Genomic DNA, 16344 nt, shown 5'->3' with positions numbered 1-16344 from the left:
CCATGTTTTTAAAATGAGGTGATTTTGCCTCCTCAGGTAGAACATTATCATATATAAAAACTTTGAAATCAACCTATTCATTTCTTCTTTTATTTTACTTCCTTTGAATAAAATTTTCAAGTTTTTTTGTTTTGCCGCATCTGACTTGTAATATTGAGAAGGCTTTGAAATATATGGTTCTGTTTCTGGCTCTCTCATACTTTGAGATAGCATCATCGAAGGTTACCTTCCACTACTATTAGCCCCTGAACTGTCTCCTAGTTGGCTACCTGCAAACCTACGAGATTGGTTTCTTTCCCATTCCGTCTGTTTTGAAGCATAGAATGCTTGATGATATGCAGACCTTTCATAGGAAGAAATGTCAGGCGGGTATGCAATATCGTCAGCATCATCATCTTCATCAATTTGTTGTGGTTGCATCAAGTTCTCATGCAATTCATTTTTTATTTGATCCATTCTTTCTATTTTTTTGGCCTTAGCTGTTGTTTTTCTTTTTAAAACAATTCTCATTTCCTACTTAACTTCTGGAGGTACTTTTATATTATGCTGCGAGTCATAATTTGCGAAGTACATTTTTAATCTTGTTGCACTACCACTCTTCATTTGTATTCCGCAGTATTTGCAAATAAATCCATTCTTTACATTGGGCATCGGGTACCCATGTTACTATGCTGGATTTTGTTTTCTTCCTTCAGACATTTTTGTAGATAATTTTACTTTCCTACAAGGTAACAATGAATCAAAAATTAGGTGTTAAATTAGTCAACAATTTTAAAAGAAAATTATTTGAGATGTTTTATTATCAATATAAAATTAATAAATAAGACAAAAATTAAAATATTAATTTAAATTTACAAAATTTAATGATAATGTACAAAATTACTAATAAATTATGGAAATTAAATTAGTCAAATAAATGAAATAATTTAAACTATATTAAGCTAATAAGTACTTTATGTTATTTAATTACTAGGCTATAATGATTAGGTGTTAAATTACTGTAAATTTGTAAAAAAAAAAAATTATTTGGATGTTACTCTACAATTTTAAAATAAAAATATTTAGATGCTAAATAAAGATAAATTAATAACTACGAGAAAAATTAAATTATTAAATTAAAATTACAAAATTAAAAAAATTATAATTAAGTAATAAATTTTTAAAATGTATATATATAATAAATGAAATAATTTATTAATTTATACTATAATAAGATAATAATAGTAAATTATTCTAATTTTATTTAGTTACTAAACTTACTAGTTATTAACTTATTATTTACTATACTAACTTATTATTTACTATACTAGCAAAGTAGTATGATTAACTGATTAAGAGGTAAATGGGAGAGGAGGGCATTGTCGTAAATATATTGGGGGCAAGGAAGATTTTGAGTAAATAAAAAAACTTAAAACATTTTATTTAAAACATAAACCCCAAATTGCCTTTAGTTTTCAGCCCTTTTATTTTGTGGAGCTGGCTGCTGCTCGTGGAAGGAGGGGCGACACTGGACTCTCGTCTCTCTTCTCTCGGTTTCTTGCTCGCAGCTCTGCGAGAGCCTCAGCCGAAAGGAAGATTGCAGGCTTGCAGCGATGGGAGTTCTTGCTGCTGGCTGCGACTGCAAGTGTGCAACAACGATGGAGGTGGAGGGTGAAGCGGTGAAGCTGAAGGCTAGAGGCAGTGGCTCAAAGGGTCAGAGCAGGAGGGGACCCGAAGGCTAGGGCTTTTCGGAGTTCGAACTTCGAAGGTGGAGGCAGGAGGCAGCAGAAAAATTGGAATCTAGTGGTTTTTTTTTTTTGAAGTATTACTTCTTGTTATTACTTAAATAGTTAAATCATGATAAATAAATACTAAGTTAATGACTTACTATTACTAAATAGTAAATACTAACTAGAGATGGTAGATATGTAGAATTAGATTTAGTTACTTGATACATACTAAATAAATAGTTAAATATTATTATAGTTTTGGATTTTTTTTTTAAACATAAAATGATATTTGATAAAAAAAAAATAGTTTAGATCTACTTCACTACTAGGTGGTAGTGACTACTTATGGTATTTCTTGGCTTGCTTAAATAAAACTAAGATCTTCAAATAATTAGATCTACAAATAAGATCTATAAACAAAAATAAGATCTTTAAATAATTATATTTACTAGACTACTTTTGATTTTTCTTAGTGTGTGTAAATAAAAACAAGACTAGATCTTCAAATAATTAATGTTATAATTCTTTAGCTTGGTAGCTTTGCTTAAATAAAAAGGAAAAGAAAAAAACCATAACTGAGGTCCCCAACTCCCCAAGTCCCAAACAATCTTTAAAGTTCAGCTTAAATAATAATAGAAAAGAGAAAAAAAAGCCAAATTGGGAGAGCCGAGCTGCTGGAGAGAGGATTCAAGATTTTAAGATCAAGTCCTTATCAATTCGCAAAATTTCTTCCTTGATGAAATTTCAAGTTAGTAGCTTGAATTCTAACTGGAATCAACAAAAATTCTTCCCAAAACAAGAAGAAATTGGCTGGAACTTGCAAAAAAACGTAGGGAAACCAAAGGATGTGTTTCCCCTTAAAGTTTGAACACCAAATCGAAGGTAAATTCTCTATCTTGGATGCCTAGGGTTTGTAGATCAAGGCTAGACGACTTCTGGGAGAGGGAGAACGAACCTAAAATCAAGAGAAATGGGAAAGAAATGGGACAAAAGAAGTGTCGGCAGTGTTAGGGTGCATTACAGTCTGTTATGGGTCATTATGGAACTATAACATCCATTACGATCCGTTATGGCTGTGGATTTCATCCTCACTGTGTTAGTGGTCCGTATCGGTTTCAGTGGCTTGACTTTCAGTTACATAACAGTGGTTACTCTGCGCAGCAGCCATTATTAAAAGTTTAAAACCATGCATGCCAGCCAAAAAATTGATTTTTGGATCGACAGTACAAAATCTTTTCTAAGTCTCTGTCTGTCTGTCTGCCTCTGAATTCCTTCCCTAGCCCATAGTTCACCTTTAATTGATCCAGCTGCTGCCCATCCCTTCCTGGCATTGCAGCTGCCCGACCTCAATGTAATTTTGTCAACCTACCATTAAGCAGCAACTCCTGTATTGATCCCAATCTTTACTCACCTTTTCATTTTTCCCCAGAAGAGAACTTTTCTTTTAAGTACCAATTTTGGTTTTGAAAGAAAAATGAGGAAAAGAGAAAGCAGAAGCTACATACTTTCAGGGAAAGAATCTGCCTCTCAACTGGGTTGAATTAGCTATTGATTAATAACAGCAGGGATTATTTGCCAAATTGTTCTTTGTGATGGCATTTTTTTTTTTTTAAATAAGAAGTTTAATAGGGTTAAGTGGGCTGGCTCTCAAAAAAGAGGTATGACTAATATGATCTCTGGCCTCACTTTAACCTTGTTCTATTCTCTCTTTTTCTTCTTCCTCTTCTCTCTAACCTAAGTAGCAGCTTCGATTTTGATAGTTTCCAATTTCAGAGTGCCATCTATAAGTACTTATGCATTATCTTATTTCAACAGAAAACTAGTTTTGGAGATTTTCCAGCTGTTGTGCTCTTCATGGTTGCATGAAGCAATCAACCTTTAGTATGAATTTAAGGAAACCTAGGCATTAGTTCTGGAGTTTTCTTCTCCTCCTTTTTGTGGATAATTTTGTATAAAATTTTTTTCAGGCTTATTCTTTTAATGGTAGAAAATTCATGTCATTATGGTTTGCAGTAGTTAGGGCTAACTTTAATCAAATGTGAAGTTACAGGGTGTCAGTTAGCTGGTCCATGTGCACTCATGTCTTTGATTCCTTTACTGTTAAATAAGTATTTGTACTGTTAAAAAGGAAAAGAAAAATGAAAATTAACTTGTGGCTGCTCTTAACTTAATGTTTTGGAGTGCATATCCCTGGTTTCTTCTCCCCCCTTCCCTTCCCCCCTCCCCTCTCTCTTTTCCCCTTTTTCTGGTGCTCTTGAATTAAGCAGTCGTGCTTACTGCATGTTTTTCTGTCAATGATGAGTACTACTTTGGACACATGAATCTTTTTCTTTTCATGTAGGTGCATTTGTGGTCGTTATGGTATCTGTAATTTGTTTATACCTATCTTGATGCAGGCATGAATTCAAACATTCTCATGGAGAATGGATTAACACAGTGAAGCCTATTTTGGATCCTGTTATTTCAGCACAAATACATGAGACACTTGAGACAGAAAATGAGGAGATTGAAGTCTGCAAATCAATTAAGAATGAAATGCGTGTTGCTCTCAGTTCTCTTTTAAAGGTAGTAACTTTTTTAAATGTATGATTTGGGAATTTTCCTGATAAATTATTATTTATACAACATATTTAGTTTATTTCTTATAATTATTAGGCTTATCCATCTTGCCTATGTCAATTCCATACCCTGCATAATAGAAAGGTAACAACATTCACTCTGTAGTCATTGGCAAATGCCAAGTCTTCAAGAAGATGTTGGCTATTGCAATGTCCTCACGAAGATGTTGGATGTTTGACATTAATGCCAAAAAAATTATTGATATTAGCTTATGGGAGATCTTGAGGGAAATATTGACATCATGACAAGTATATAAACTCAGATTGTACATGCCTTCTCTCAGGTATACTATACTGTTGTTCTCATTTAGGCAACTAGTAAAAATTGCCTTTGTTATAATATTTTAATGCAGTTTTCTTTGGTTCGGCCCAAAATTACATGTAGATCTTAATCATTTCGAAGTCTTTCATGGTTGCAAATATGACAGTCATTTAAATAGTTTCAGAACTTGGTCCAGCAAGGGAAAGTGCAAGACTGCTGTTTGTTACAGTATCAGTTTTCCTGAACCAAATTTATCATCCACATATGTATATGTGCCACTTACGCTATATATTTTATGAGAATAAGCTTGTGCATGTGCTTTAACGTAGTTCATGCTGTTCTTATTGGTAGAATTGCCTCATTTTGTGTATCTGGCTGCTGTTTGATTGCACTTTGTTGTTTTTGATGTTTTGTTCAGGATGATGGAATTTTGCTGATCCCTACAATTGCTGATCCTCCTCCAAAAGTTGGCAGTAAGGAGCCTTCATCAGAAGAGTTCCAAAACCGGGCATTTAGCCTGTTGAGCATTGCTAGCATGTCAGGCTGCTGTCAGGTAAATCCCTCTCTCTCTAATAGGTTAAAATGTAGTCTTTTGCTAATTTCTAGATCCTTATTTTCTTTGAAGATTCCTTAGGTCTACAACATTGCAATATTCGGTTTGTTCTGGTCATGTAGTGATAAGTTCATGTTAATTTAGTATTTTTTCATATTGTGTTTCTACCATATTTTAGGTCACACTTCCGTTGGGATTTCATGACAAGTGTCCTGTTTCTGTATCACTCATAGCAAGGCATGGAGGTGATCGATTTTTATTAGACACAGTGCAGACAATGTATGCATCTCTAGTGGAGCAGGCTGAAATAGCTGTGAAGTCCAAATTGCCCAGTAATGCTTTCAGCCAGGACCAATCTGCCGAGATTGCCAAAGAAAGGGTTGATTTAAATGTTTCTTGTTTCCTATGTTTAATAGATATTGTTGATGCAACTTTTTGATGTGACCATATTTAGCATACTTCTCTTTTCGATTGGTAGCTGACACATACTAGCACTTTTGGATTGATCTTCATAGAACAATCTTAAGAACTCCGTAATCTTTGATGATGATTCCATAGAAATTGCAAGAGGGTTTACCAGCTTTGTTAGCTTTGTGTTTCATTTCACATTGGTAATTAGTAACTGCTAATATTTCTCACATTTGTTTGTGAAACAAGTAAATGCATACCAAGGTGCTTCAATTCTTTTATTTTTTTTTATCATCAAATAAATAATTCATTAAGTACAGGAATGAAGGCGATGCTATCCATTTACAAGTGAGGAAAAAATATTTATTTATTTGGATAGAATAAGAAAAGAGATACGAATCAAAAAGAGATGGATCAACAATGTGACTCTGTAAAGAAATCAAAAGTTAAATGTGTCTAGCATGTACTGCCACCCATTCACCAGCTTGAAAGAGTAGTAAGCCATTTATCCTTGAGGATTGTGGAAAAAGTAGATGTTTCTTCAAAAGCTGTACCATTTCTTTCCTTCCACGTAATCCAGGAAATAGTGAGAGGGATCAAGGACAGGGATTTTTTCCTTTCTCTATTTGTAGAAATGCCCTTCTAGGCCCAGATTTCCTTTTCGTCAGATTCAGCAGTGACCCAGCGTTTTTACCAAGGTTTTAAATTTCTATTTTGAATAAAATTTTTAGGCTTAAAAAGTTGTCATCTTCAGTTTTAATTTTGATTTTAGAAAATGATGGAAATTAGTAAAGCATGTAAAAATTTTGTTTTTTGTTTTTTGTATTTTTTTTTTATGGAACTTCATAAAGTGTTAATAGATATAATGAACTAAAATATTGTAATATAATAAACTAAAACTGTTGATTCAGGCTTGTCTTGCTAGCATTCCATTTTATTTCCTGTTTGTTTTTAAGATCCCAATTGGGATTGCTGGTAGGCTTGAGAGGATTATGAGAGTTTTTGTGGCCTGGTGGGGGGAGTCATAGGGACCATACAGTGGGTTGGAATGAGGTTTGTGGATCTAAAAAGGAGGGGGTTTAGGTCTTGGTAAGTTGGTGTCTGAAAACACTGCTCTTCTGGCTAAATGGCTATGACACTTTCCTCTAGAAGAATTGTCCCCCTGGCATAAATTAATAAGAAGTTTGGAACAGATAAGAACAGGTGGGATACCAATGCTAATTTAATATGCTCTTTGGGGAGTCTGTGGAGGTCCATTTCTCAGATCTATCCTTCTTTCACCCCTCACACTAAACTTGAAGTGGGGAGTGGTTCTCATATTTGTTTTTGGAAAACTTTTGGCTTGGAAATGCACCATTTTCCACTTCTTTCCCTTGTCTCTTTCATCTAAAGTTCGAAGCAAAATAAAACCATTTCTTTTTTTGTTGGTGACTTGAGCAATCCTTTGGTTTCCTGGAATCTTCATTTTACAAGACTTCTCAACAATGGGGAGATGGTGGAATTGTCATCTTTGTTATCTTTATTGAGTGGGAGTAATCTTTCTTTGGAGATGGACGTTCATTCTTGGTCTTTGGACCAGTAAGGAGTGTTTTCTTGCAAATATTTTTTTTTGAATTTTTGATTCATTCCAATTTTTTTTCTTGCTATACTCTACCATCTGGAAGGCTAAGCTTCTCCCTATAAAGGCTTTTACTTGCTTGGTTGTGCTTAATAAGATAAATAATAATAACTTGTTGCAAATTAGGAGACCTTGAAGGCTCTCTCTCTCTCTCTCTCTCTCTCTCTCTCTCAATGTATGTGTGCTCTGTTACAGGAACTTTGAGACAGCTTCTCACCTTCTTTTGCAATGTGAATTTTCTTGGTATATATGGAATACGTTTTTTGGCGTTATGGGAGAAAGCTGGGTTTGTCCTCCCTCAGTGGAAGACTTTTTAGAAATTTCCTTCGTAGACATTGGTCGTAGAAAGGACAGGGCAACTTTATGGAAGTGTGGCATTTTCTCAGCATTATGGGGTTTATGGATAGAACATAATACTCGAATATTTTTGGGAAAAAATTAAGTACTTGGCCTTTTCGTGGGGTGTCGGTTATGGATTTTTTATAGGGCAAGCTTTCAGGAGTTTCAAAGAGATTGGAGGAACACGCTGACTTGATAATCTCTTTTTTTTCTTGGGTATTTTTTAATCTTTTTTTGTTTAGTCTCGGAGTGTCTTAGTTTGTCTTTGGAGATATCTCATTCTCCCTCTTGTAAATTCTTTATCTATTATTGATATCTTCCTTTGTTATAGAAAATGGTGAAATATCTATAATTCAATATTCATAATTGTTAGATTACTGCTTTACCTAAAAGCTTAAGCTGTTTGGTTGTGGACCAACAATGTATTACCAAGCCTTAACACTCTACTGCACGTGCAACTCGATTGTATGCTGAGAGATAAACACATGATAAACAACACCATTTCAGCGAATAAGATAATTCTTAACAAACAAACATTAACTGCAGACAACAAGACTAGAACCTAGGACCTCCTGGCAACCTAGCTCTAATACCATGTTTAGGTTACTGCATTACCTAAAAGCTTAAGCTGTTAGGTTGTGGGTCAAAAATGTATATCAAGTCTTAACAATAATAAACTTATTCAATTAATCTAAATGAAATTCCTAAATCAGGTAAATATCAGTTATTCTGCAAATACATCGTATTTGACACAAAAGGTTGAATAAAATGTTGGAGGTAAAACGTGCTATGGGTTTACACTTAAGACTCGCACTTGCAACTACAATTTGCCTCTTAATTTATGAAGATACCAACTTGCCAGCCACAGCCACACAGATGCAGTAGTGGACTTTCTATCAGAAGGTGAGCCTGCCCAATTCGCATTTTGTATCCTTGAGCATGTGCATGACCATGACCCTAATACATGAGACCTCTCATAGGTTATGTGATTGGGTCTAGGTAATTTCGTGTCCACAAACATTTCCTTGGTGGGGAAGTGGTTATGTCACTTTGCTTAAGAACTTAATTCTCTTTGGCAGAAGGTAATTCATAGTACATTTGACTTCTATAAATGGGAGTTCATATCTCTTACTTGAGTCCTTGAACATTTGTGTTTGATTTGTCATTATATCTTTTCTAATGACCAATTTATGGGGGAGAATTTGTTTTTGTTTTTGTTTTTTTTTAAAGGATCATTGGCTTGGGGAGGTGCCTTTGGATTTTTTGTATTGCTCTTCTTTTTGTGATTACTTACCCTTCATCAGTCCTCCTTTTGTAAGAAGGATGGACATTCTTCGGATTTTCATTTTGTGATGAACCTCAATGAGAGAGACTAGCGAGCTTGCCCTTTGATTAATGTTCTTGATTCTTTTCATGTCCATTTAAGAAGTGATAAAAGTGTTTGGAGCTTAAATTCTTTTGAGGGGTTGCAAGTCTTTCTTATTCAATTCATTATTCTAATGTTATTCCTTTTCCCCTTTCTTATTTTATTCGGAAAACTAACAGCAACAATAACAAAACCAAGCCTTAGTCCCACTAGGTGGGGTCGGCTATATGAATCCTTTTCCGCCAATTTATGCGATTATGGATCATTTCTTTTGATAGATTCAAGGATATTAAATCCTTACTCACTATCTCCTCCCGAGTTATTTTAGGTCTACCCCTACCCCTTCTATTGCCCCCCCACAGTAACTAAGTCACTCTTCCTCACAGGTGCACTATGTGGCCTACGTTGCAAGTGTCCATACCATCTAAGTCGTCCCTCCCTTATCTTATCTTCTATAGGAGCTACACCTAACTTACCACGAATATGTTCATTCCTTAATTTATCTTTCAATGTTATACCACTCATCCATTTAAGCATTCTCATCTTGACAACTTTTACTTTTTGGATATTATGTTTCTTCGTCACCCAACATTCCAATCCATATTGCATTGCTGGTCTTATAGCTGTTCTATAAAACTTCCCTTTCAATTTTAAGGGTATTCTATGATCACAGTGCACACTTGAAGCACTTCTCCATTTTACCCAACCTGCTTTAATCTATGCATTACATCATCTTCAATTTCTCCTTCAGCATGCATGATAGATCCAAGGTATCGAAATCTACAAGTTCTATTTATTTCTTCATCATCAAGTTTAACTTTGTCTCCAATATTCCTCCTATCATTACTAAAATTACATTTCATATATTCTGTCTTATTTTTACTTATCCTAAAGCTTCTAGATTCCAAAGTTTCTCTCCATAATTCTAACTTAGCCTCTATTCCGTCCCTAGTTTCATGGTGATTGTGCTAATGCACTTTATGGTGATTGTGCTATGTATTTGGTTGGAGAGAAATGCCAGAGTTTTTAAGGGTGTGGCTACTTCCTTTGGAGCAGGGTTGTGTTCATTGTGTTGCTGTGATGTTTAGAGAATGGCTTCTTTTGACTTGTATCTTTGGAAGATTTACAGTTGGTTTGATTGGCTTTGCTTCATTGAGTTTGTCTTATAATTGTTTTCTTTTCATTTCTTTTTATTTTAATAGTTGTTTTGTTGGGGATGTGACTCATATTCAGAGTGGATCACATGTATCGGAGAAAGTTACGTGAAGTGAGGGACAATTGCATAAGAAGAGGTTTCAGGCAATACGCAGGAGGACCTTGGCTCAGCACAAAACTGTTGATGGTTTGGTCAAACCGTCGACAGTTTCCGTTGGCACAGTTCACGTATTTTGAATTCGGGGGCTTGTAGATTGGGCTTATCTGGGGGTTTTACCTCCGGGGGATCACTATAGATGTAGTTTAGTTTTACTATTCTATAGGTATTAGATGGTTATATAAACATCATTATGTAACTCTAGAAAGGTTGAAGCTTGGTGTAAGCTTCAAGTAAACTTCAAAGTTGTAAGCTTTGACATTGATCATAGTGAAAACCCAAGTGCTGCTCCCCTGGACGTAGGCTATTGCCGAACCACGTAAATCTTGTGTGTTCTAGTTGTGTTTTTGCTTTTTCTTATTATTCTTTGATTACTTCTTGAGCATAGTTCATTATCGACTGTTTACATTAGTGGTTGTTGGTTTGTTCGTGATTGATTGTGTGCTTCCGCTGCACGTGTTCAAGTTGAACGGTAACTAAAATTCTAGTTGAACAAGAATTAAAGTTGAACTTGAACTAGAATTCAACTTGAACAGCGAACTAAAATGAACAAGTGGTATCAGAGCTATTGGTTCTACAATGGCTGGGGTCTCTTCGATTAAGTTCGATGTGAACAAGTTCGACAGAACTGGTAATTTGGGGCTTTGGTAACGAAGGGTGAAAGATCTACTAGTGCAAGAAGGGATGGTGAAGGCGTTATACAAAAAGAAGCCGGACGACATGAACAATGCAAGTTGGAAGGAGCTTGAAGCAAAGGCAGTTTCCATGATCAATTTATGTCTGGCCAATGACGTGTTGTATCACATCATGGATGAGGATTCTTTGACATCAGTTTGGCGAAAACTGGAAAGCCGGTATATATCTAAGGGTTCTACAAAATATGCGAATGTAGTTGAAGAAGGGGACTCAGGGAGCAGTGATGGTGAGGTGCTTACTGTTTCATCAGGTTCCGAATGCCTCATGGGTTCTTGGATCTTAGACTTAGGATGTTTTACATGATGCGCAACAAAGCCTGGTTCACCACTTATACATTGGTGGGTTATGGTTCCGTTCTGATGGAAAAAGGTGCGGTTTGCAGAGTTATCGAAATGGGGAATATCAAGATCAAGATGTATGATGGTGTGGTGAGGATGTTATGTGGGGTAAGACATATACCCGATCTACGGAAGAGCGTGATATCATTGGGTGCTTTGGATTGTGACAAGTATAGTTACAAGTCCAAAGATAGGACGATGATGTGTGTAATGTAACTACATACAAAACAGTGGGTATTCGTAACTACATTGGTGTGGATGTTTGAGGACCGGTGAGGGCAGCATCATGGGTTGGACATGGGTATTTTGCGAGGTTATCACGAAAGGTTTGGGGATATCTCATGTGGCACAAGTTGGAGATATTTGCTAGGTGCAACTTGTGGCTGAGGTGGAGTATTAAACCGCAAGAGAGTTCCTCAGGTCAGATATTGTTGCTGAGTACGCTGCTATTTAAAAAGTTTTGTGAGTAAGACATGGTGTATGCAGGGCTTGTAAGGGACTTCTTGGTGAAGTCAGCGAGTATGGCGTGTTTCTCAGTTAATCGATCGCCAAAGGAATCACTAGATGAGAGAGTTGTAGGAGAGGCTTGGATTGGTTATGTGGTTGACTTTGGAGGTCCAGCTCTACACATTTCTAGTGAGGTGGGATCTAGGCTTGGTGTTATGTTCGGACAATGCATCTTTCTGGTATATAAGAAAGATGAGTTCAAGCTGGGTGATCCAATGGCAAATAGGGTGGCGTCTGATGGAGACATCACTTTCGGTGTTAAAAGTCATGGGACAGCGTACTCAAGTAAAAGAAGAGAAACGAGTGCCAGAATGCTGCAGTAGTAGCAATGAGCATGTTGTGCAAGTGGAGTTGGAGACTTGGGGCAGAAGTGCAGGGAGTTCTAACTCAAGAGACTTGCAATATCACATGATAAACTGGAGCAGAAAGGAGACTGTGATGCTGGTGGAGTTCCATACTCAGGGTAGAGATGACGTTGGTCATGATGCTGGGAGTCCAAATTTGGGAGACCAGCAGGATCACAATGGGCCCATAGGTGCTATCAGGCCACCACCCAAGTGTGATCTGATGTCTTATGCAACCATTACTACCAGGAAGAATCCTACTACTTTTCAGGAGGTAGTGCACTGCCAGGAGAAGGGTAGGTGGACAGGTGCCATGGTGGAGGAGATGGAGGTATTGTATAAGAATCAGACAGGGGGATTGGTGGAGCTCACAAAGGGGGAGAGGGAGATAGGCTGTAGGTGGGTAGGTATTCTGTTGTTTTATATGAGTGAAATGCTGATTGCTGGAAAGGTTTTGACTGAGGTAAATCACTCGGGGACTTTGTTGAGAATGAAAGTTGACATGAAGGTGTTGAGTGCTGCCAAACGGTTGGAGATTCACATGGTTACAGGGAGATTGAGATTATCTCAGGGTGACTTTGTAACTGCAGGGAGATTGCTGTTATCTCAAGGCAGCTGTATGGACAAAACTACATGGAGATTGTGGTTATCTTTGGGTGGATTTGGGGATCAGGTGTTGGTGAGGTTTAGCATGGTTGATGTTAAACCTATAACTGGTAGACCGTTGGAAAATATAAGTAAATAGTCCACCACTCAGTACTCGAAGACGAATGGTGATGTTCGGTTCGTGTCAAAGGTTTCCTACGCTACTAGCTGGGTACTTTGGCGGGCAACAGAGGGTTCCGTTAGTTGTGAGGTTCGTAGTTGGAGACTACACAGGGGGCTTGGATGACAAGAGGCTTGCAACGAGGCACGTTGTGGGAAGGCCTAATTGTTGGAAGTTCGAGGTACAGTCTCAGGGTGTGTTGGTTACAACTGGATTAGAGTTCTTGGCAGAGATTGAGGTTGCCAAGGTTGTATTGTGGTTCGAAGGATTGTTCAAGGAGCTGGGTGTTCAGTTAGTTGGAGTTCCTATTATCACAATCAAGTTCAAGTCTTCAGGTGTTAGAGGGGAGGGGGTTCCCGATCTATAGGCCCAAGGTGGAGCAGTGGTTATGCTTTCAGATTTCTAAGGTGTTGAATATTCACCAAGGTGGAGATTGTTGTGGATGTTACTCATATTCAGAGCGGATCACATGTACCAAAGAAAGCTACCTAAAGCGAGGGACAATTGCATGAGAAGAGGTTTCAGGAAATATGTAGAAGGACCTTGGCTCAGCACAAAACCGTCGACGGTTTCCGTCGGCGCAGTTCACGTATTTTGAATTTGGGGGCTTGTAGATTGGGCTTATCTGGGGGTTTTACCTTTGGGGGATCACTATAGACTCTTCTATAAGTATTAGGTAGTTATATAAATATCATTATGTTATTCTAGAAAGGTTGAAGCTTACACCAAGCTTCAAGTAAGCTTCAAAGTTGTAAGCTTTGACATTGATCATAGTGAAAACCCAAGTGCTACTCCCATGGATGTAGGCTACTGCCGAACCACATAAATCTTGTGTGTTCTAGTTGTGTTTTTGCTTCTTTTTAATATTATTTGATTGCTTCTTGAGCATAGTTCATTATCAATTGTTTGCATTAGTGGTTGTTGGTTTGTTTGTGATTGGTTGTGTGCTTACACTGCATGTGTTCAAGTTGAATGGGAACTTGAATTCTAGTTGAACTAGAATTCAAGTTGAACTTGAACTAGAATTCAACTTAAATGGGGAACTAGAATCAACAAGTTTGTAGAGAGAAAATATCTTGTTCTCTTTGTTTCTCTTTTCTATTTCATTGTACTCTTTCTCTTCTTTATCTAATACAATTCTTTGTTTATCAAAATAAATACAAAAAATCTCTTCTAGGTGCACCCGTAAGATATCTTGTGGTGCAGATAAAAATTCCAAATGATTATTTGAGAAGATTCAAGGAATTGTCTTACAACATTGGGCACAAAGGAGTATCTAGCCCACTAACTATAAGATAATTCAACTTGCCAACAAGTGACAGGATCATCTTGGATTGTTTGTTAGGGTACATGGCCGTATCAACATTCTTGGATCTTTACGGCCATGTCTCATCCAACAAATCAAGCATATATTTTCTCTTTGAGATCATAGTCCAATAAAATCTGGATACCTTTATCTTTGAAAGTACTTTTATGGTCCTAGATCCTAGTCTCGAACTTGGCTAGTAAAAATTGCTTCAAAAGTTATGTGCCTTGATTATCACCCCTTGTGATGACAATATCCTCCATAGAAAAATTAGAAGTATCATGCAACGTCGAATGATCCAACACACATTTTTTCAGAATGTTAAAATCAAGCCCTAAAGCTTTGAATCGACCAAACTACGTCTTGGGATATTGTTTTAGAGCTACTTTAGGCCATACAAAGACTTCCTAGTTGAAAAACCAAGCCTAACTTCCCCCAAGCAACCATAGACCTAGGAGGTTGCTCCATGTAAACCTCTCCTTGAAGATCACTATGGAGAAAACAATTCTTGACATTCAATTGATGTAAAGGCCAATGAGTTGTAGTAGCTAAAAGATAAGAAGTCAAGTAGGAGTCAATTTGCCACATAAGAGAATGTGTTTAGGTAATCCAATCCAATACACCTGAGTGTAGCGTGTAGTATTCAAGTGAGCAATTGAACCATTTGGATTGACTTTTAGAGTAAGCACCCAACAACAACCAACTATAGACTTTCTAGCCAAAAGTTACACAAGTTCCCAAGTACTATTGGCCCTCAAGACATGCATATATTCATCCATGGCAGCAGTCAACCCACGGTCAGATAAAGATTTTGTCACAAACTTGGGAATAGAGATGATTGACAAGAAGTAACAGAACTAGGAAAGTGAAAGATTGAAAGAATTATATAACAAAAAATTGGAGATTAAGATATTGTGTACGTCTTCATTTTTCTTTGGAAATAGTAATGAAAAGGTCAATGTTGTGGGACTTGGATCTATTAGCAAGGAGAGCATATGCAGAGCACTAGAATCTAAAGGGGCCTCACCTACTTTGCATCAATGTTGGGGATGTACTTGAAAGTTAGGATGAACAATTCAGTGAGAATGAGTCAATGGAGTTTCTATGGAGCTCAAAGGGTTTGAATGGTTGAGTAGACTCAAAGAAGGTAACTTTGGTGGAGACAAAGAAATGATTCAATTTATTTACCCCAAGAGACAGCCAATGAGCAAAAGGCATACAACCGAATATATGGGGTGGTAATGAGAACAAAAGGTGCTTAGAAAATAAGGTGGAGTTTGGTATTTTTCCTTCAAGGACATATGTAATGATCCCACCTATTGGATGTGTACTACGGGATCTTGGGCTTATAAGGATGGCTTGGGCTTCAACTATGAGAGACACCTTTTATAGGACAAAACTATGAGGCTAGTGAGCCAAAGTGAACAATACCTCACCAGAGTTGGACCAAGGCTATTACACTTGGTATTGGAGCCATCTTGCAGGTATTGTCATGTGGGTGGATCCTACATAGAGGTGTGAGCTACTGTGACGCATCAGATGTGTAGTAGGGAGATCTTGGGCTTATAGGGATTTTATGGGCTCCAACACTGAGAGGCGCCTTTTATAGGATTAAATCGTGAGGCTAGTAGACTATAACAGACAATACCTTTCCGAAGTTGGGCCGAGACCATTACGACCAAGGTCTTAAATTTTGATTTCGACTCAAATTTTGAAGCTCCAAAAGTATAGAAATTTCAACGGAAATTTCGATTTCAATGTCAATTTCAATTTCGATTTGAAACAATAAAGGAAATTAGTAATAAAACATGGAATTTTTTTTGAAGCTTTAGAAATGGTTAACAAACATAATAATATAAATTTTAGGACTAATATATTACAAATTAAATACATCTATGTTTTGTATGAGGTGGAAAAGTTATAAAATAGTATTTGTATCAAATATATTTGTAAGATAGTGTACATTAGACATTCAGTTAATACAAATGAAGTTCATAAATCATTTAAATATTATTTATTATACAAATAATGATAATTTAGGCATGAATGGTTAAATAAAATGTTACTATAAGTTATGTTTTCATATAATTTCAAAAGCGCTTGTAATAATCTTTTGTTCCAACAAAATAAATAAAATAAATTAAGATAGAAATTTCACTTCACTCCTAAATTTCTCATTTGAATTTTGATGAAATTTCATCG

General features: G+C 36.6%; 1 protein-coding gene across 1 annotated transcript in view; it reads left to right on the top strand.

The window, feature by feature from the left end:
- The window catches only part of LOC131146370 (translocon at the outer membrane of chloroplasts 64), a 66554-nt gene that overhangs the window by 33219 nt on the left and 16991 nt on the right, over positions 1–16344 (top strand). The window contains exons 7-9 of the mRNA XM_058095951.1: positions 4106–4274; positions 5008–5142; positions 5321–5521. Of these exons, the coding sequence (XP_057951934.1) occupies positions 4106–4274; positions 5008–5142; positions 5321–5521 (505 nt within the window). The remainder of the gene's footprint in view (positions 1–4105; positions 4275–5007; positions 5143–5320; positions 5522–16344) is intronic.

Source organism: Malania oleifera, chromosome 13 (assembly GCF_029873635.1).
Source record: "Malania oleifera isolate guangnan ecotype guangnan chromosome 13, ASM2987363v1, whole genome shotgun sequence".
NCBI lineage: Eukaryota > Viridiplantae > Streptophyta > Magnoliopsida > Santalales > Ximeniaceae > Malania > Malania oleifera.
Note: the sequence above shows the minus strand (reverse complement) of the source record. Positions and strands in the feature narration are given on the sequence as shown.